We start from the raw sequence: 22,700 nt of genomic DNA on the forward strand, positions 1-22,700 counted from the left end.
CCTACTATTCTGACTGACTTGTACAAGCCTAACTACATGCTACTAGATACGCAATTTTAATTATGTATCTAGACATATCACTTGTACAAGCCTAAATACATGCTACTAGATACACAATTTTAATTATGTATGTAGACATATCGTAAATCTAGATACATAGCAAAAGCTACGTGTCTAGAAAAGCCAAAATGACATATAATTTAGGACAGAGGGTGGTATTTATTTTCCTAGTGCAGGCACTACGAGAGTTTTGATTTCTGACGAGGCTTGTCATAGATGAGTGACTGCTGACTGGTGAGTAGAAGTTCATTTATCAGAGGGAAACCTTCTGCCGTGTTCCAGCTTCCAGTGATTGCTGTGTGATTACAGTGGTTACTTGCAAGTTGTTGTATCTTCGATGCGATTTATTATTAGTAGTATATTAATACCTTCAGATCCGTCCATTTCTATTTCTATTGTTTTGGATAGTGTGTGGTTGTCCAATTTTGAACCCTGATAAGATTTGTGCATATATAGCTGAGGGAATGAACAAATTATCTCATCAATCCCCGTGGGGAATGATCAGTCCAATAGCCCTTAGTTATAAAACAACCAGACACCACGGAAATGCTTGAGAAATCTTCGGAGGACGGTCATATTTTTTTTACTACTACTATTAACGACTTCCTTTTTGTTGCATCTTGTGTGCTGGTGCCTATTATTGTTGCCTCTAGATCTGTAGCCTCGGAAAAATCCATATAATGCCACTAAGGATGCCGCTTGAAGGATTGCACTGAAATATCATTTTTTTTCCAAACGCAAAAGTTTTACTGCATTTTTATTTTTATTTGTAGAGGAAAACAAAAGCAAGAAAAACTGTCCAAATAAACAGCCAGCACCCATTTTTTTACAATTTAGCTCTTTTTTTGAAGAAAAATTACGTTTGGTCTTTGGGAGAAGTAAACTCATCTTTGGACCCTGGGGGTCGGCGCCAGGACTCATGGCGTCAAGGTAACATGTCTCGGCGCCACAGATCTTGGCTTCAAGGTGCTTGGCCGAGATCCTAGATGGCGTTGACGTGTCCGGTACCTCGGCGCCATAATATATGACGCCGACGTCGGCGCCACGCACTCTGGCGCCGAGCATGGACCTCTGCGGCGTCTGCCACTTTGTCTGGTTTTAATTCAAAAGCTAGCGTGGGTGGGTGGATGACTGGATGAGACAGAGGCGCATGACCTAACAGGTTGCGTGCCCTGTTGGAAGGATGCTGTGATCGGCTACAGGAAAAAAAAAAGACTCTGCTGCTGCAGCCTTTTTCTCATATCTCAAATCACTGGTGGTGGCAAGCTGCTGCAGCAGAACAGGACGGGTCATACGTCAGCTTGCGCCTGCGTCGACGCCTTCGCGTGGTTCGTCGACGCCCATTTGGGAGCTGTGTTTGAAATTTGAATTGCCGTCCTCTGGAATCTTCGCATTTTGCTCCTAAAACCTCGTTATCTTCTGCTAAGATGTTGAATGGACTGCTTTTTCACCATCATGGATGCCATAAAAGCCTGTACATGTGACAAAGCAATCAAAGAAAATAAGTAATTACTCCCTCAGTCAAGCCGAGAATTGTGTATACGTGGGACAAAGGAATCAAAGGAAAATAAATCAACTTTTAAAGTTATCCTAAACTACTTAAAATTTAATCAAATTATAAAAAATACCATCAATATTCACAAGACCAAATTAATATCAATAGTACATTGTAAAACAGATGTTATTCTTTTCTCTAAAATTAGTTAAATTAAAAATAGTTTGACTTAGGATGATTCTATGAGTTTATTTTAGGTATAATTCGATGAAGTTTACTACCTCAGTTCTATAAATGAAATGAATGTAATTAAAGAAATGTTTAGTTAAATATTCTTAATTTATCAAATTTATATAAATAATATTAACATTTAAGGCAATTAATATTAAACAATACTACATTAGATTCACCGTGTAATATAATTTGGTAGTATAATTATTTGAAGTTATAGGTGTTGATATTGTTTTTGTTCTTTGTAAACTTATTTTTTGTTCTTATTTCCGTCCTGTTCTGCTGCAACAGCTTGCCATCACCAGTGATTTGAGAGATGAGAAAAAGGCTGCAGCAGCAGAGTCTTTTCTGTAGCCGATCACAGCATCCTTCCAACGGGGTACGCAACCTATTGGGTCATGCGCCTCTGTCTCATCCAGTCATCCATCCACCCATGCTAGCTTTTGAATTAAAACCAGACAAAGTGGCAGACACCGTAGAGGTCCATGCTCGGCGCCAGAGTGCGTGGCACCAAGATCTGTGGCGCCGACCTCGGCGCCATGTATTATGGCGTCGATGTACCGGCCACGTCAATGCCACCTAGGATCTCGGTCAGACATCTCAGAGCCAAGATCTGTGGCGCCGAGACGTGTTACCTCGGCGCCACGAGTCCTGGCGTCGACCCCAGGGTACAAAGATGAGTTTACTTCTCCCAGGGAGGCAAACGTAAATTTTCTTAAAAAAGGGCAAAATTATAAAAAAATTGGGACGACCGACTTATCACTTAACTCACGACTAATAAAACGTGTTTACGGTACGTCTCAACAATTTTCCACACGACTGGAATTCAATGGTACACTATCCCTTTCTCTTTTGTCCCGTCAAAGACTTTAGTATAGCAAGAACACCAAGTCAATAGCATCACAATCACGTAGAGCCAAGTTGATGTTTGCTTTTATAGCAAAGGCACTAAGTCTCGTAAACTCGGCAACTCTTGCATCTAGTCGCTTAGCGTTTATCCTTCTGCTGTTCTGTGAAACTGGCTGCAGTGGCAATGTCAGCTGCATTTCATCCTCCTGCTGCTCTACGTGCCTTAACTCTATTCTTTCTACTCCTTGTTGTCCTTGTTGCAGATGCAGAAGGGCGACACCATGTGCTTGACTGTCCTCCATTCTCTTGTGGTCAACTTAGAGATGTATCCCCTCCTTTCCGTCGGCGAGGTGATCCACCTGGGTGTGGTGTTCCATCGTACGAGCTAGTGTGCACTGACGCCAAGGCTTCAATTCGCATTGGCAGTGGAACTTACGATGTGGATAGCATCAACTATAATGATGATACCTTCTGGGTTGTTGAGGCAGACTGGGGTACACAGAGCAGCTGCCTTCTTCCTCATTGGGATGGCCATGGTTTTCAATATGGGCGATATGGGCCAGGGCGACACAGCACTTGGGCGACCTTTGTGAATTGTTCGAAGCCAATAGAGAACAATGGTATTTACTGGCCAGTGGCTTGCCTGAGCACCGATTCTTCTTTCATCTACGTGATGACTGGCTTTTTCTCTTATGCCGATGAGAATTTCGAGCCCTCGTGTGGTTACCTAGCCATGACTCCTTTGGGTGGTCCAGGCATGATGGTGCCCCAGCCCCACAACACAAGCTATCCAGATGTTGTTAAATTCATGAGGAATGGATTTTCCCTTCGATTTCCTTTTCCTATTGGTGATGGTAACATCAGAGAGTGTCTCGCAGAGTCCATGCGGTAAGTATCTGATATCATCCCATTTTCTCCCATACATGACTTCCTCATCTAAAAATAAAAAGGTTGGTTGAATTCCTTATGTAATCCTGTGCTATGGCATGGTCTTGCAGTACTTTCCTTAAAGAACCAAGAAATAGTACAGGCACCAAGGATCAGATTTTGGACATTCTTATGGTCGAGTCATTATGGTATTGAGTTATTGATCAACTTGGATCAACTAATAATGGTGTCACATCAGTTCTCATCGATATCATCGAAACAATACCATATGTGCTGTGGCTTCTGAAATCTACCCATGGTACTCACTCCAGATAGCATCACTTGTTGTATGAACACCGTATGTTCAGTGGCTTCTGAAATTATTTTTTTATTCTTCCTTGGATTTTTTCTTTCAGTTGTTTGCAGGTTCGTATTGATGCCGCTGGCAGTATTTATCTTCTTAGCCTATAAATACTGGAAAACAAGGATAACAATCGATGCAGTCGAGAAGTTCCTGCGAATGCAGCAAATGCTCGTTCCAATGAGATATGCATACACAGATATCATTGCTATCACTGGCCATTTCAGAGACAAGCTCGGGCAAGGAGGCTATGGTTCTGTATACAAGGGGGTGCTACTGCCAGGTGAAGTTCACGTTGCTGTCAAGATGTTGGGCAACTCCAACTGTAACGGAGACGAGTTCATCTATGAGGTCGCCACCGTTGGGAAGATTCACCATGTCAATGTTGTGCGCCTTGTTGTGTTTTGTTCTGAGGAAACTAGTAGGGCAGTTATCTATGAGTTCATGCCCCGTGGATCTCTCGATAAGTACATCTTCTCATCGGAGAACTGGAGAAGACTTTCTCATGGGACAAACTCAATGAGATTGCTCTGGGCATTGCCAGAGGTATCAACTACCTGCATCAGGGGTGTGATATGCAGATTGTACACTTTGACATCAAGCCACACAACATCCTTCTTGACAGCAACTTTGTTCCTAAAGTTGCTGATTTTGGGCTTGCCAAACTGTTCCCAAGAGATAACAGTTTCGTGCCACTGAGCGCTATGCGGGGAACCATAGGCTATATAGCTCCAGAGATGGTATCTCGAAGCTTTGGTGTCATCTCTACCAAATCCGATGTGTACAGCTTTGGGATGCTACTATTGGAGATGATGGGAGGGCGAAGGAACGCTGATCCACATGCTGGAAGCTCCAGTCAAGCATACTACCCATCCTTGGTGTACAGCCAGCTGAGCCAAGAAGATGTGTGCGGGATCAGTGAAGGTGTTGACATGCATGAGTTGGAGAAGAAGCTATATATCATTGGGATTTGGTGCATCCAGATGAAGCCGCAGGATCGGCCGACAATGAGCGAGGTCATAGAGATGCTTGAAGCTGGCGTCGATGGCTTTCAAATGCCTCCAAGGCCATTTTTTTGTGATGACGAGGTGGATGGTTCTTACTCTATGCCCACCGAACTCGATGCAATAGAAGAGGAGGATGAGTAGTAAAATATACTTGTGTCTGTCGCTGTGTGCTTTAAATGTATCAGGCTACTAATAAGATTGTAAGGTTGTCATAAGCTCAGGTACCTGTTGTATTCAGTGTGTGATAATGTAATGTTACAGAAAATATCTCCAAGGACCTTTTTTTGAACCAAAACTCCTCTAAAAACATTTTTGACCTATGCGGATCGGAGGCCTGACAGGCAAATGCCTGCCAGGCAACACATCCTAGTCATAGACGTTCAAAACCATGTGTCTGGGAACTAGTTTTTTTTTTCTCAAACACACAGAAGATTTGCGTGTCTTTGTATTAAGGTAGTGAGAGTTTGATTACAATACACCTCGGTGGCGCTTTAGGCGAGGGTCGATGTAATAAGAATGAAGCTCAGACCCTCCCTGCTTGCTAGGAACTAGTTTTTTTTTTATAGCCACCGACCTAACGGCCCCTTTGTTCCGTGTAGGAAGAGGATCCCCGATCCCCGGCTGTCGTATTCCTGCAAAGAGTTGTACTAGCTGTGTATGCATATGTGCAAAGGCTACAACTTTTTTCTACGTTATGCATAATACACTTCGGCTGTGTTTGGTTTGAGGAATGATCATCTATTCATTCCTCACTTTTTTTTTTTTGTCTGTGGAATGGAATATGCTGATGCATTACCACCCTATTCCTCTCAAGCAATTAATTATTACTAGTACGAGGAATGGAAAGAAGTGAGCCTACTCAACTGGTCAGATAAGAGGTGTGGCAATGCACCCAACCATCCAGATTCAAATCCTCTCTTGGACTAAATTTGGATGCCTATTTCTCTTCTTAATTAATGAAAAACCATATAGTTTCTCCTAGGTTGGATCTCGTTTTTTTAGTACGAGGAATGGAGTCATTTCACCAAATTTGAGGAATGAACTCATGATGCATCACCTCATCTAGAATTAGATGACTCCTCAAACCAAACATCCTATGAGTCAAATGAATCCTCAAACCAAACACCCTGTAAGTCTACGAGTATATTTATCCTTCGCACGATTATTTTTTTGGAATAATCAGCAGGAGCACTGCTATATCATATATGAGAGGAGCGAGAATCCAATTTACAGCTTAAAGGTTATTACATATCTAAACCACTCAAACTCAAAAATCAGGTAGCATAAAAGAAAGGACTCATGGCGGTAACTGTATTTTTCCCAGTGCTCTACTGAAGAGGCCCAGCTCTTCCTTGATCAGCCGCCGCAGCACTTGAGCCAGTGTCCGCGTTGTCCCCTCGAAGGTTCTCCGGTTTCGCTCTTTCCAAATGTTCCAGGCTGAGTACATCAAGACGGCTGCTATTGTTCTTTGTTGAGTTATTGATCTTCCCTGTAGTGACTTCTCCCACCAGATTTTCATATTCTGCATGTCCCCATCAATGTCAGTAATGTGGTCTCCAACCCAATTTTTGACTAGCATCCACACTTCTTTTGCAAAAGGGCAATGAATGCAAAGATGGACACCTGTTTCTGCATCCTGATCACAAAGCGGGCAGATTGGGTTGCAAGGCCAATGCCTCGGTGCTAGCATATCAGCCGTAAGAACCTTTGCCTGTACTAGCAGCCACGTAAAAAAATTGAGTTTGCCTTCAACATGAGCCTTCCAAATCGAATTCGCCATTATATCCGAGTAAGACCCCATGAACTGAGCCAAGTACGCTGATTTTGCAGAGTTGTTGCCATCCGCTGTCCATCTCCAACGGATTTGACCGTCTTGGTCGTTGAGTTGTTGGGCTTGTACCAGGTCCCATAACTTGACAAACTCAGCCATTTCCTGGACGGTCTCCATCGTCCACAGTCCCCTTGTCCATCTTTGATTTATTATATCATCATGTACCGTTTTGTTTTTCCTCCAGGCCCACTTGAATAGACTAGGTGCTAGATCGATGGGAGCTTGGCCATCAAGCCACGACGAATGCCAGAAGAGAGCTTTATCTCCCCTTCCCACCGTGACCACTGTTGATGCTCGAAAAAATGCCCTGTCCACTGAATCGCATGGTGCAGCAGTCCCCGCTGATGGTCTGTCTGGGCTTGCCCAATCCTGCCAAAGCCATCTCAGCCGCAGTGCTCTGCTAAATCTCTCTAGATCAAGAATACCGAGGCCACCAAGAATTTTTTGTCTTGTCGCTTTTTGGCCAGCGAACCAGACAATGCTCCCCAGTTGCTGAAACTGCTCCTTTCCAGAGAAACGATGTTCTGATGCTATCAATCTTCCTTATTGTCCACTTTTTTAGAGCAAAAACTGTTAAGAAGTGAACTGGCATAGACGTTAGCACAGAATTAACCAAAGTCAAGCGACCAAAATGGTCCAGGAACTTGGCTTTCCAGGCAGGAAGCTTGGCGGCTATCCTGTCAATTAGCGGCTGCACATCCACTTTCCTCAATGCTCTGGTGTGCAGCGGCAAGCCCAAATATTTGCAAGGGAAGGCTTTAACTTCACAAGGGATGACATCAAGCAGTCCTTCCAGTTGCAAAGAAGAACAGGCCACGGGGCAAGGATCTGGGATTCGACCGAGACAGTCAGAATTTCGGCGAAATTTGTCCATTTCGGTTAGGTCCGAAACGAATTTTGTGCTTCAAATCTCGAAATTTCAACGAATTGAGTCCGAAATTGGACGGAAATTTCCCGAAATTCGTCCATTTCGGTTGGGACCGAAATTTTTTCCAAAATGAATCCCAGAATCTTGCCACGGGGTAAGTTGCACATTTGGAGAAATTTGTGACCAACCCGAAGCCTGCGCAAAAGCCGCTAAGATCCACACTGCCGCTTGTATCTCTTCTCTATTAGGATTAAGGAATAATGCTGCATCGTCTGCATACAACGACACCCTCAATTTGACTGCTCTATGCTGTGACGGCTGCAAGTACCCAAGTTGGGTGGCCCTATCAAACATCCTCTGCAATGGATCTATTGCAATGAGGAACAGAAGTGGCAACAAAGGGTCGCCTTGCCTGAGGCCCCGACCGTGTCTGAACCGCTTTCCTTTTGATCCATTGACAAACACTGCAGAGGATGTGGTGGAAATCAAAGCTGTAACCTAGGCACGCCAGCGGCTACCAAAGCCAGGTCGGTGCAGCATCTCTAGGAGGAAATCCCATCTGATCGAATTGAACGCTTTGGTGATATCCAGTTTGAAAAATATTGCTGGGTGTTTGGCCCTGTGCAGCTCTTGGATTGTGTTCTGTGTATAAAGGAAATTATCATGGATGCTTCTCTTTCTTATGAACGCACTCTGACAACAGGAGATGAGGGAGTTTAGGGTGCTACCTAATCTGGTTGCCAACACTTCGGATATCAGTTTTGCCACGCTATGGGTAAGACTAATTGGCCTGTAGTCTGACAGAGAAGTTGCATCAGCCTTCTTAGGGACCAGCACAATATGCGCTGTGTTTACAGTCTTGAGGTGTTGATCGTGCTGTCGTGCTGATGATAGAAGTATGTAGCTGCTACCAAGAGGTCTTGTTTGATGACATTCCATGCAGATTTGAAGAAGACTCCAATGAAACCATCGGGTCCAGGAGCCTTTTATGAAGGAAGGTCCTAGATCGCAGCATGCAGCTCCTCAAATGAGAATTCTTCTTCCAAGTGATGAAGGTCATGCTGCTGGATACTCAAGAATTCCCAATTTAGTGTGTGAATCCTAGGTGGAGGGGGCCCGAACTGGTTGCTGAAATGACTGTGCACCGCTTGGGATTTCTGATGTTGGGAGAATACCGCTGTGCCGTCCACCTGAAGTGATTGGATGTAGCTTTTACTTTTCTTGCATTTGTCCTTATAAAGAAAAGTTTGGAGCTACAGGAAGACGCCTTGATCATTGTTAGCCTGGAGCATTGCTTTGCTCATAATTTTTCCACCGCAGTTAGGCCCAGCAGCCGCTGTTTGACTTGCCTGTGGAGTTGCACTTCCATAGGACTGAGCACCCTATATATACTCCTGTACCACATCCAAGATCCAAATCAACTGCCTCGCTGCAATGATGAGTAGCTTACAATTACCAATTTTACTCCTTGCCCAAGCTCGTAGAGCTTTAGCAGTTCTATGCATTTTGATGTGCAGCCTCAGAAAAGGGTTTGTTATTGTAAGAGGTTTGTTCCATGCTTCAGCAACCACCTCTATGTATGAAAAGACCTTGATGTCGTCTAGAGGAGAGGTGAATAAGCCTGTTTAAAAACAAACTCGAGGAGAAGTTAAACTCTAGGTGCGGCACTGCCTCACTTGAGTGCGGCAGTGCCTCACTCCAGCTGCGGCACCGCCTCGCCTCTGCAGAGATTTCAACACGGACCAAACTTGGTAGAGATGTGCTAGAGATGTCCAGTGACAAATTCACCAAGTACCTGCACTCACAAACACTCACAACCAAGTAGATCGAGTGGAACACAAATAATGTAATTTAAAACATAAAGACACAAGACATAAGATTTATCCCGTAATTCAGCTCGCCACCAAAGCTTGCCTATGTCCACGTTGTTGAGGCTTGCCACTGAGGCTTAGGGCTTTTCAACCCTTCCTCGTTCTCAAGTCAAGAGAGTTAACTCTTGAGATGAGGAGAGATTCCACTAGCTGCAAGAGGATGATTACAAACTTTTCCACTGCTCACCACAAGCACGGGAGCTCGCCGGGTGACGCTTAGCCGTCTAGGAGGCTTCACCTCCAAGAGTAAAAATGCGCAACGAAGATTGACAAAGCCTGACAATTGCTCAAGGTTTGGATTGCTCTCTTTTGCTTAATCTCTCACCCCAACACTTAATCACTCACTAAGAGCTTCAATCTCACAAAGAGAGGGTTGGGGAGAGCTCTCATAAGGCTTGGGATGTGTCTTTGATGATCTGAATGTTAGCAGCACGACCAGGAGACGTGGGATGAGTATATATAGCCACCCCACAAAAACTAGCTGTTAGAATTGAAAACTAGCCGTTATGGTCTGTAAGGTGCGGCACTACCACACTTAACGCGCGGCACTGCCGCAGCTCCCTGAAACAACACAGATCACCTCATGAAAAACGCCATAACTTTTTACTTCGAACTTCGTTTTTAGTGATCTTGGACTTTCCGGAAAACTTGTTTCGAGGACTATCCAACCCAGCAGAGAACAAGCTCTAAGATCAACTAGTGCAGGTGCAGTGCTAAGTGTTTTCTCTCATGTTAGCACTTGGGTTCGGTTAGTTTGAGCACTTGAGACTTGTCTAAGATTCGTATTGCATCCCCCTTGATAGTATGTCATACCTATACTCAAGATCAAGAGAATATAACCATTTCAACCACTTGAGTCTTCAGTGTCTTTATATGCCATTTCTTCTCAATATCACTTCATGAGGGGTTGCAATCAACTTTGTCTCCTTTCTTTGAGCAAACATACCTTAAGTATGTGACTTGAACCATTTCAACACATGTGAGTTCAATCCATGGCTTCAAGTCACTTTCACTAATGATTTGATCCTTAACACAATATGACTCCTTATAGCTTGATTAGTTCCTCGACTCAATGTAAGTACTCTCTTCTTCACCTTAGCCATGGTACCTCGGTCCTCAAGCCATCGCTTGCCCTTCATCTCCGCTTAGTCCCTCGAAGCCCTTTCCTTGCTATCTTCACCTTATCAAGCCATACTCAAGTCACATCATATTAAGCATCCATTAAAAAACCATTTCTTCAATATTGTGATCCTTGCTTGAATATCTTCTAGATATAAATATTGAGATCAATCAAGCTTCAGTTGGATTCACATAAATTGAGATATATGAATCAAGATCAATATGGTCAAGCCAATTCACGATACCTTATATCCTCTTCATTTTGGCTTGACACTCCTAACACTCACTTCAATCTCTATCTTCATACTTCTAGCTTGATCATATTAATGCAAAGTGATTTTCCAAATCTTTATCCATACAAGCAAACCAACATATAGACTGACATATATCCAATATGACTTGTGTCCTTTGTCATTTAACCTTTGCTTGGTATTTCTTCACTTATGCATTCTTGACTCATTCTTCAATCATTGATCAAAGCTAATCCACTATCAAACTCTTCTTGTTCATGAAAAGCAAACCATTATTGAGACCAATCAAAAATCAAGTCATGTCCCATTTGCCATTTGCCAAATATGCTTGCTTTCACATGATGCTATGATATCCCACAACATAGAAGTCATTTTATTGATTTCATTTGCATTGTTGTCTTTTGCTTGAACTAGATTGTTTCCATGATCTTCCAATACAATAATACACAACTTTGACCTTCATTTGAACAATATGTGGAATATCATCAAATTTGCCTTCTTGTTGAACCTATATATACTTATTATTCCATAATCCACAGGTGTATGCAATAAACTCAATTTCTTATTCAACACTTAGCAAACTTGTTAGACCTTTAATTGTGTTGTCATTCAATTCACCAAAACCCACTAAAGGGCTAGATGCACTTTCAATCTCCCCCTTTTTGGTGATTGATGACAACACAATTAAAGCTTACAAGAGATTGATAAATAATAAGATTTTGAATCCTATGATATAGTGAGCTCCCCCTAAATGTGTGCATTGAAAGGAATTCAAATTTTGGCCTCAAATGCCAAATGCACATATTTAAGATGAAGTGTCAGAGCTCTCCTATATCTTAAGCATCCGTGGGGTGCAAATTGTCAACATGATAAACGTGATGCTCATGGCAGTTCATGCACTCAAGAAGTTTCTGAAGCTGTCATATGCTGCATTTCCACGAGTGCACGCGACACTGCTGCACAATGGCAGTCAGAGAAAATAAACACTCCACCATTCAAGGCATGAACATCACACACTAGCATATATGGTCCTTATCAAGAGCATCAATTTAAACTATCCTTGAACACACCACACAATAAAATTTGAAAAATCTTATATGCCTCTCTTTTACCCCTTTAAATCCACCTATCAATCTCTCCTCCCTTACACTCTCTCCCAATATTTCTCCCCCTTTGGCATTAATCTCCAAAAAGGATCTCTCCCCCAAAAGGAAGAAATGATGGTAGACAAGTGAAGGCAATAGGTAGGTAAAAGTTTAGCATACAAGATTTCTCTCCTAAGTTTTCTACCAAACAAAGTATGCAATACCTTACGTCAAGATTTTTGAGAAGTTAGCATATTTAGCTCATACCTTACTTAGATCATAATTTTAACATGAGACAAACTCACTTCATCACCACAAGAGGTATCAACCAAATATCTAACTCATTCTCTAATCGTCACCATAAGAACAAACTCATGGTGTGACTCAAATATTGCATACACATGCACACACTAGCATGTAAGGGCCTAGATGCACAAAGGTAATACAAGAGTTCATAGAACGATATACCTTTGTTCTAAGCCTCATAGTCCCCACTATGATAATGATTTTCATTAGCTCAATTTAGTGCTTTGATGGGCTTAGCACTTCTTTATGCAAAAAGATTTCATTTGTGCCCATCTCTCTTCATCATCACGTTCATGAAGATTTTTCAAACTTGTGCTTGATCTTGGTTGAGAGTCCACTGCTAGCTCTTGTTGTCATTTTGAGATACCAATTGAAGACATATTTTTTGATATACCAAATTGAGAGATTATACACCAATACCAATTGAAATATGATCTTCGCAATTTTGACACCAATTGAACGAGTCTTCACAAGTTGAAGTCAATTGAAATGGATTCTTGTATCTCATAATGTCTCCTAGAGAATGCTCACAAAGACAAGAGATAGCATTAAATTGCACAAGCTAGAGTTTCACAACTAGTGACCTTTTGGATGTGGAAGGCATGTAGATCACTAATTGTAAAACCTCATAACATAGACAAAATTCCCCCTTTTTGATAGTGCATACATACACACACACACACACACACACACACACACACACATATATATATATATAAAAGGCAAGAATGTATGCACTTTTGGTCAATTAAAGACAAACAAGGAAATTTAAGCTATATTATGGAGAGTAGCTACTTAAGAGATAAAATCACAATCCAAATGAATATGAGAGATAACTTTACCAATTTGGATTGAGTTAATATAGCATACCCATGAGAAATTCATTCTCACCAAGAGACTACACAAATTCACTAGAAGAAAAGGTTACTCTCAAAAGACACAAGACATAGAGTGGGCTCCCCCTTAATATGTGCATCAATTACTCGAATTACTTGTGAATTGCACTTGAATCGGTTTAAGAGTCTAGAGGAGTTCATCCTATATCTTGGTCAAGGCATAACAAATTTGCAACAATTGAAATTGTGCCAAAGAAAACATACCACCACCAAGGTTGTGGCAGAACCACCTAATCTAATGCCCTCCCAAGAGTACTTGTCTTCCATTAGACACTGAGTACCCAAGAGAGTGCACTAAACTCTGCGATTCTATCGAGCACACCCGAGGGAGAACTCGAAAATCCACATTTTACCTCAGGACCATAAATGGGAGATAAAGATTACAAGATCTTTGCCATTTCTTACGTCACTTTTAGTACAACATCACAGTAATTCATCATTTGATAATAACAGCGGAATATAAAATGTTATCAGAGTTTCAGCAAAAGTAAAAATCATTTAATGACAAGTTAAACATTAACATGAAGAACATTTGGATGCATGCAATGATAACAGTTATAAGTCTTTCCTTTGAAAAACATTTTTGGTGGAAGTTTTAAATAAACTCTATGTCCGCAACATAATGGAAAACCTCTCTATGCCCACCAGGAGGTTTCCATACACATGGTCAGCTTTATTAGCACCTATCACCTGCAACAGGGTAGAACAAACCCTGAGTACTTAATTGTACTCTGCAAGACTTAACTGTCAGGAGGAAATAAAAAAAAACTCCAAGGGTATGCAAGGCTATCGGGCTTGTGGGTTATTGCAACTGCAGGAAGCATTATTAAACATGCATCCTTATATTCAATTTTTATTAGCAGTCATCAGTAGTTCATTAACCAACCATTCTAGGTAAGCACCTTTGCTACTTCCAAGCATGTGGTAAACAATCAGAACCATTTTTATCTTCTGCCATGTTACAGTTCTTACTACGGTGCTAGATCATAGCCAAGTCGTACCGTCACGTAGAAACAGCGATTCGTGAATCAATGTAGCCCAACTGGGTACCCCGAAAACACACGCCTCGCTTGAACGCCAGGCACAAGCAAGACCAACCCATTCCACTCCTGTCAAGGGGTCTAGGTCCCCGTCCAAACTGGGACTCCAAGCTCCCAACACTGCAGGCCTGGCCTCAGTGTGGTGCTTAGACCTCCACCTATTTCCCACCCCTAACAGTCGGTCCGAAAAGAGCCAGAACCCATGATAAGAGAGTAACAAGTCTTCTCGCTCCTATAAGTAAGTATGTGCTTAGAATAATAAGTCTGTGACCTGACTAGAATCCACAGCAACGGATAGTCCTCAATCGACACAGGCGGGATAAATGCAACCCGAGCCCTCGCTCGGTCGCCCAACCAAATCCAAGTCCAAATCCAAGATCTAGTCCCGCCCGGTCACCAATTATAATTCATATATATTCCATGTGATAGTAATATGATAATAGTAACAATAATATATTTCATATGTCTCGTGAGTGACAGGCAATCACTCGACTTCTATCGGAGTCCTATAGCATAGTAATCTACACGATCCTAACATACTAGTAAGACTCATGGGATAAGGATATATATATGCAGGTGGGTTTCATTCAACTCCTTAAACTTAATGCACAAGCATAAAAATAAGTGCAGAATAATAGGGGTTATGCACCGGGGATTGCTTGGGTAAGATAACCAAAAGTTAGCACTCCATTACGGTGACACGATCATCAAGGCAGCATCCTTTCTACTGCTCCAGATGACTCCACAATCAACCATAGTTCCTATTATAATATACATAGATACAACACGGAGACGTAAATAATCAACGGCAACCTCGACGCTTAAAATACGATTATGTCTCTCAAGCTAATGAACTAGCTCTAATGACTAACGCACTAGGCCACATGTCCACGTTATCGAACAAGTCGTTAATTTCCCACAAGTGTCTTAATTGTAAAGTCCTTAGGTGTTACTTTATCTATTTCGTTGATTTAATACCTATTCGAACTAACCTTAACAAACTAGTTATTCCAGAGCTAAGAAAATTACAAAGAACACCTAATAATACTATGAAGCTACTGTAAAATTTTCAAAGCTAGCACTATCATAATTTTGCCCTAAAAATTCCTATAAGTTTATATCCTAGTAATATTAAGCATCTTGGTTTAATTACAGTATTCCTAAAAACATTATAAATTTATGTGAGAAAAATACACTAGTAGATAGATCATGATTTTTAGAACTTAGCAAAATTGGTTTCACAATTTGTGAACTTCTACACATTTAGATATCGAATTTGCAAGTTTATAGCTAGTTTAGGGAAAAGAAAAACAATGACAATGCTAGGAAAAGGAAAGGGACCACGCGCCCGGCTTTCGGCCCAGCGACCTAGGTCTGGCCCAAGCCAGGGCACGACCGCGCGTGACGCCACTAGACTAGCAACGGCCTAGTTGGCCCATCCCGCACGATACTCTGGAACATTTGCATAGAAGCCCTCCACTTCTAACCAAAGCAACCCGCGGTCCAATACTATTTCCCTCTCTCACAGATGCTCTCAATTAACCCCCTGGATTTACTTGAATTCCTGACATGGGGTCCTTGGCAACAACGCGCACGACGCAGCACCCGCCGACACTTAGTAGCCCTGTCGGGCACCTAGGACCCGCGTTGGCCAATCTAAGGAGCCAACCGTCATCCTAGGCTCACGCGGTGATGCTGGGAGGCGGATGGGGACTCAGAGGAGTACCCGAGCCCTGCGAACCACAGCGACGGCCGGAGCAATGCTTTCTGCAATGATGGCGAGGTCACACCGGTGATCTAAGGCACTAACAAAAGGGTAAAAGTGGTAGGAAAGTGCTAGGAGCTCACCGCAATCCGTGCTGTGGCAACGGTTGAGGCGGAGGAGTGCCAAGGTGACCTGGCCACGTGCGCACGAGCACGGTGGCGGCGCTCCGGGGCAGACACGGTGTGTCACCATGCCATCAATGAACGCCCTGGACAAAAGAAGATGAGCGCCAACTCTAGAGGGTCAAGATGAGCTCTGAACCGCCATTAATCGATTCTTTACCAACAGGTTGGGTGTTGATGGTAGTTAACAACCATCATGAACCATCAACTTAACTCAAAATAACAGCATAAAAGGAATCATCAACATAGAATAGGGGTTAAACCGATAGAATTCCATGAGTTTTGGTGGATCTGTGTTTCGTAGGGATTAAACAGGAAAAGAGCCCAAGATGGTCCACATGTCGGACTAAAAATCATATTCCACCGTGACCCCAAGTCAAGAAGATTCTAGAGAACATTAGAAGGTGAGCCACCAAAGGGGGGTCCACCTGGCATTCACCCAGGTCAGCTGACCCCACCCTAGGTCAGCCGACCTAGATGGGTCCCATCTGTCAGCTTCCTTCGCAAGTCGGTTCTCCACCGCCTTAGGGTTTTCATCTTTGCCGTTGATTCAAGTCGGTTTGATCCGAGGGCTCCGGTGCATCCCACCGGCCTATATAAGCAGGACCCTACCCCCTGGGTCAGAGCATCCTCAATCCTAGGTAGAAACCCTGAGCCTCCTCTATAATCAAGAAACCCTAGATAGGATCAAGAGCCAAGCATTCAAGAGGAGATTAGTCTTGTAGTCTTCCAAAGATTAGGACTAGTCTTATTTAGAGATAGAGAGATAGAGTGTTGGGGAAGAGTTTGGAGGAGTTACTGGCCTGTCAGTGCCTCCTCTATAGCTTGTACCTGTGGGATCAAGTTTCATTAGAGCTTGCTTTTGAGATTTTTCTGGTATTATTGTTCTTTCGGTTTGTGACTCTTTTGTGTGCTTTAATCTTGGTAGCTCCTTGATTGAAGTAGTATTTATAGTGTAAGCATGGTTCTTAGACATTGATTACTCGTAGATGCACCCTACTTTCTGGATCGGTGGTAGCTCGTGAGGGTGACTTTACCTCGTTGAATCTTCCATAGTCCATCTCCCGTTTGTAGGACTAGTAGGACCTAGTTGCTAAGGAAAACATCCTCTGCTGGTGTCTTTTCTTAAGTAATGTCCCCATTGGAACAATCATAACATAGATTGCGAAGGTTAGAACTAGAGACCTTAGTGATCTTCTCTATAGCCATATACTCTTCGTCCTTGCTTGCTTCTCAGGGGTTTAAGCTTAGGCTTAGTTTCTCACATGTTCCTCCCTATGATAAAATATAAATAACGATAATCTGGAATACTCCCAGGTGAAGTGTTACATCGGTATACTATCTGTGCACTTGCGGATAACCTTATTATCTTGTGTACATTTAATTCATAGCAACAAGCATTTCTGGCGCCGTTGCCGGGGAGGAAAAACGGTTGCTGAGATTACCTCGAACCTAGCTTAACCTTGTATTATACTTTTCATTTTCCTTTTAGATATTTCCTTTTTGTTTTCATCCTTATGGATGCCATATGTCGGGTATAAATATCAAGGTGTCCTACACATACGGGATGACTACCGCTAACCTTGACCCGACCAGGGGTTAAGAATAACATGACGGCCTCGGTCGACCCCTCAGGGTGCAGGACCTGGCACGCTCGACCTCAAGGGCACGGATCTTGTCCCATCCGACCCCGAGGACTCGGGCACCCATCCTGACCAAGGGCACGGGTCCCGAGTTTGGTCGACCCCAGAGGTGCCGACTCCGTCCCGCCCGACCTTGAGGGCACAAGTCTCGTCTCGCCTGACCTCGAGGGCGCAGACTCCGTCTCGCCTGACCTCAAGGGCGCAGACTCTTTCTCGCCCGACCTCAAGGGCGCAGGTCCCGTCTCGCCCGACCTCGAGGGCATAGACTCTGTCTCGCCTGACCTCAAGGGCGCAGACTCTGTCTCGCCCGACCTCAAGGGCATAGGTCCCATCTCGCCCGACCTTAAGGGCTCGGGCCACGCCTCGCCCACGGGTTCCGATTTCGCCCGACCCCGAGGGGCACGGGCCCCACCTCGCCCATCCACAAGAGTGCGGGCTCCATGTCGCCTGACCCCCGGGGGTCGGATCGCCCCCATGCAGAAGATAAGACCCAAAAGATAGGATCTGTACCACATTAAATGCCCATGACATGCGGATTTGACACACAGATAGGTCGGCACTATGCCACCAGCCCTCCACCGCGCCTGGCCACCTCAAACGAAGGGTGCAGGTTCGAAATCATTTCCTAATACTAGGGGGCCCCGGCGCACTTTGATGTGACCAGCGACCTCTGGGAAACTGCTTCTCGACACCCATGTCTCTAACAGTGTTAGGAGGATCGGTACTGTGCCACTTGGTTCCCGAATCGCCCCTGACATGAGATCATGGTTCAGAATTTTGGCCTGAAATTCACGAATTTCGGCGAAATTCGTTTCTATCGGCCTGGTCCGGTAAAGGGCCAAACCGGTGAAAACATTTCGTCCTGTTTTGAATTTTTTTTAGCCCATCACAGTCGGACTGGCCCAGTAATTCCTTCCCAACTATATAATACCTGAGCTGAAACCCTAGCTGTTCTCAAATTCATTTCTCTCTCCTCGACTCTCAGGCTCTCAGCCGCCCGCCGCCGCCGCCGCCTGGCACCTGCCTCTACCCCAGGCCCAGCCCCTAGGCGACCTCGCCCCCGGCCCTAGCCAGCCCCTGCCCCGGGCGACCTCGCCATCAGGTTCTTGTACCAGGACGGCCACATCGATGCGTGGCTTCTCTTGTCAACGCACTGAATCGGACTACTTACTGCGTGTAGGTACATGGATGACATGAGGGGAAGACTCCCTGTCGATGCTCGCGGGAAAGGAGCCGATGCTGACGGTGCAGCAGGAGGAGCCACCAAGAAAGCTACTGTAGGCAAGAGGAATGCTTCGACAGGTGATCTGTACAATTGTTTTTCGATCTTGCAATTTCATATGCACAAAGCCTATATTTTTCTATCAAGGATGTCTCGTTCTGAGTAGATTAGTACTTGAATGCAACTGAACCTTGTACAGCATTAACTATGGGATATTTACATGATCCATGAGAATTTAGTTGTTGTTTTTATGTTTTAGATAAATTGTTCTCTTGGTCAGCCTTTTAGTTTGAGCAAAGCATTAATCTGCATAGTTTTGTCTGTACATCATTAATACTTGTGTCAAACATGAGTATCGAGCAGCAACAACCAAGTTAAAGATGAGCGTTGTGTATCGGCTGGAAAGAAGTAACTAATGCAAACAATTGTTGACAACATATGTCCATGTGGTAGTCATACATGAAAATGGGTTTGCACTTGTACTATTTTGTGCTTGCTTCTCTCATTTATTGAATCCACTAGTTACTCACCATGTCCTTGTGGTAGTCATACATCTGAGATATGCTTATAGGCTTAGATTTAGTCACTTAGCTAATTTAGAACTGTTATTTTGCGCAGCCATTGATAGTGTATGGACCCATGGTATACCATTTGGATCTGGATTCAAATGCCACTACTGCAATAGAGCATTCTCAGGTGGAGGTGCAACCCGGTTCAAAGAACATTTGGCGGGGATCATTGGGAATGTGGAAGCATGCCAGAAGGTGCCAAAGGATGTGCGGAAGTGTATGGAGGAAAGCAGAACAGAAGGGAAGAGAGCAAGGGCGGTGAACAAGGCTAGAAAGAAAAGAATCGATGATGAAATTGCACGGTCTGTTGGAGTAGAAGATGTTGTTACAATCAATGATTATGGTGATGATATTCCTAATGATGAGGAAGGGCAGTTGCAGTTTGTACTGAAAAGATCAATTCATGAAACCAACATAAGGAATGTGGCTACCTGCTCAAGATCTGGCGGTGGCAGCCAGAGAAGAATTGACACCATGTTTCAGAAGCAGTCTGCATCCAAGAGACGAGTGGGGTTTGACATAGACCTAGCATGCAGTAGAGCTCCTGTGCAACCAAGAATTAATGTCGCCTTAAATCCCGACCTCAAGGATAAACTAGGTAGAGCATGGTCCAAGTTTTTTCAAGCAAATAGTGTGGCCGGGAGGAAGGCAAATTGTCCTTATTTTCGGGCTGCATTTAAGCTGACTCAGCAGCTTGGTGAAGGGGTTCCATGCCCAACAGGTGAAAGTATTGATGGTTCCTACTTGGAGGTACATAATGAACTTTCACATGTTGCTTACTGTTCACATGTTTGTTTCTAATTTCAGAGCTACATTGTTTGTTTCTAATTTTTCTTTTGAATTGCAGAGCAATTTCGAAGAATTAGAGCATGATATGAAACAATGCCAGATGGATTGGGATCAGTACAAGGTTACTCTTATGTGCAATTCATGGACTGGACAAAATGGTGAGAGCATCATCAATTTCATGATATACTGCAATGAGAAATTGTTCTTTCATAGAACAATCAATGCCACTGGAGAAACTCAGAATGCAAGTTTCCTATATGATTGCATCAGAAAGGTTATTGTAGGTGATATTGGAATTGATAGAGTTATGCAAATTGTAACCGATAATGGATCAAACTACAAGAAGGCGTGTGCACAAGTCACTAGAGAGTTTCCAAAGATTTTTTGGCAGCCGTGTGCTGCACACACCATTAACCTCCTACTCAAGAGCATAGGGAAATTTACAGATGTTGAGAGGGTTATATCTAGTGCCCAAAGAATATGCAAGTTCTTCTACAACCATAACAATCTACGTGCTGAAATGAAGCGCAACATTGGTGGTGAGCTGTATAGGTGGAATGCCACCAGATTTGGAACTGTCTTTATATTCCTCCAAAGCTTTTGGGATAGAAAGGATAAGTTCCGACAATGGATGGCGTCAGAGGAATGGGCTAACAGCCGCTACAATGGAGATGCCGAGTACATCTATGCAGACGAATGTTTGTCATGTAGGCAATGGTGGGACAACATCAAGTTTGTGCTAGAGCTGGTTTCGCCAATCTATAGTCTGTTGCGTTATGTAGATTCACAGAAGATTGGTACTGTCTCGGGGTTCATACCACTGGTGATAATTTGTAGGGATATGTTGCAAGTTTTCATGGAGGGGCATAAAGACCTGAAGAATATCTTGGCACTACTAGATAGTAGGGTCAAAAGTATGTGCCAGAAAACCCTAATGCTTGCAGGTACTGAGTTGCTTTCTATATACCTATCTCTCTGTTATCTTGCTCATTTTACTGCAGTGATTCATTCTTATATGAAATCTTCTTGTCCATGTAGCTGCCGTGCTAAACCCTCAAGGTCACTACAAGTTTAGCACCACTTCAAATCCTGACTATTTGAAGGAGCTAGCAATTGTAATCGAAAGGATTGCTGATTCCCCTGAAAGCGCAGTTCAGGCTTTATCTGAGTTCCAGGATTACAAAGCAAACAAAGGAATATTTGGTACTACAACAGCTCGATTGGCTGCTATTTCTCCTAATGTAACTCCAAGTATGTTGTGCTACCTTTTTTAACTTAATTTAGTGCTTATCTGCTTGTGCCTCATTAATTATTGGGCTGCATATAGTATATTCGTAGTCAAAAGTTAACTTTGTATTATAGAAATAGCTTTGTACTATTCTGATTCTGCTGTATGGAGGTTCTGTTCCATCTTCTCCATTATCACATCTTGTTGGTGATAACCAGTAAAACTATATAGATCTTTATCTGTTTTAATATTTATTATGAAATGTTCTTTATATATAATTGCGCACATCTGACTTAAACAACTGCAGATTGTTAATAAAGGAGTGAATATGCATACTTATAATTGAATTTGGTTTTCCTGCAGCCACTTGGTGGTCTCTTTATGGAGGAGACACCAAAGAATTGCAAAAATATGCATTGAGGATTGTGTCACAGTGCATTTCTACAAGTGGCTGTGAACGAAACTGGAGTAGATTCTCACTGGTCCAAACCAAACTGAGAAACCAACTGTGCTACATTAAACTTCATAAGTTGGTCTATGTGAATCATAACCTGAAGCTACGTGTGCAACATCTTGAAGCTAATGATCAACTTAAGAAGGAAAAGTTTGCAGATCCTATTCAAGATATGATAGATTGTGCACTTTTTGATCATACCAATCCAATTACAGAGTGGCTAAATGAACCAGATTCTGTTGTTGATCAAAAAGCTGAACAATCTTATGGACTAGTGCGTGAAAAGAGTCTTCTTGGAACGAGAGAGCGAGGGAAAGCTGGACTAGTGCATGATAAAAGAAAGAAGGGGGCAAGTGAGGATGGGGATGATGAGTTTGATGAAAACGAGAGTGAGAGTGATGATATTAATGGGGCTGATGACGAAGGAGACACTGATGGAGACGGAGAAGGTTAGCCTTAGTGTTCTTTAGGTAGAAGTATTTTGATATTTCTGGAAATCTGCATATTAACATATTTGATTGACTAATTGTGCTTTCTGATAGATGAAGATAAGGTCCCTTCCTCTAAGAAGCAGCAAGGGCTGAAAGAAGAGAGGATTTCCAATCCATGTCCTGCTCCAAAAACGCATGGTGATGATGAAACCGCGCTAGCAGGTTCTAAATCATTGTTGTGTCCATTTTTGTCTGTTAGCATAGTGAAATATTTCCAAGTATTTTTGCATGCTTATTATTATTTTGTAGGGGAGGGAATTGATTGTAGACCGAGGAGGGC

General features: G+C 43.1%; 1 protein-coding gene, 1 long non-coding RNA gene and 1 pseudogene across 2 annotated transcripts; all 3 read left to right on the forward strand.

Moving 5' to 3' along the window:
- Window positions 1-2,758: 2,758 nt before the first annotated feature.
- LOC136449677 (rust resistance kinase Lr10-like) lies at window positions 2,759-5,162 on the forward strand (annotated as a pseudogene).
- A 13,689-nt stretch (window positions 5,163-18,851) lies between these two features.
- On the forward strand, window positions 18,852-21,084 carry LOC136454403 (uncharacterized). Its single transcript, XM_066454842.1, has 4 exons — window positions 18,852-18,969; window positions 19,508-20,208; window positions 20,306-20,925; window positions 21,030-21,084. Exons 1-4 carry the CDS (start codon window positions 18,852-18,854, stop codon window positions 21,082-21,084), a joined length of 1,494 nt encoding a protein of 497 aa, XP_066310939.1.
- Window positions 21,085-21,102: 18 nt separating this feature from the next.
- On the forward strand, window positions 21,103-22,272 carry LOC136451761 (uncharacterized). Its single transcript, XR_010758639.1, has 3 exons — window positions 21,103-21,191; window positions 21,286-21,498; window positions 22,145-22,272. It is a non-coding gene; the product is annotated as an uncharacterized lncRNA (long non-coding RNA).
- The last annotated feature ends 428 nt before the right edge of the window (window positions 22,273-22,700 follow it).

The sequence above is a fragment of the Miscanthus floridulus genome, chromosome 5 (assembly GCF_019320115.1).
Source record: "Miscanthus floridulus cultivar M001 chromosome 5, ASM1932011v1, whole genome shotgun sequence".
Classification (NCBI taxonomy): Eukaryota; Viridiplantae; Streptophyta; class Magnoliopsida; order Poales; family Poaceae; genus Miscanthus; species Miscanthus floridulus.

What these genes read in the sequence shown, in the direction of transcription:
- LOC136454403 (XM_066454842.1), top strand. Translation starts at nt 18,852, where the DNA reads ATGGATGACATGAGGGGAAGACTCCCTGTCGATGCTCGCGGGAAAGGA. An exon ending in CAAGAGGAATGCTTCGACAG is followed by an intron (nt 18,970 to 19,507) that starts GTGATCTGTACA and finishes TATTTTGCGCAG; the next exon opens with CCATTGATAGTGTATGGACC. An exon ending in CGCTACAATGGAGATGCCGA is followed by an intron (nt 20,926 to 21,029) that starts GTACATCTATGC and finishes TGCGTTATGTAG; the next exon opens with ATTCACAGAAGATTGGTACT.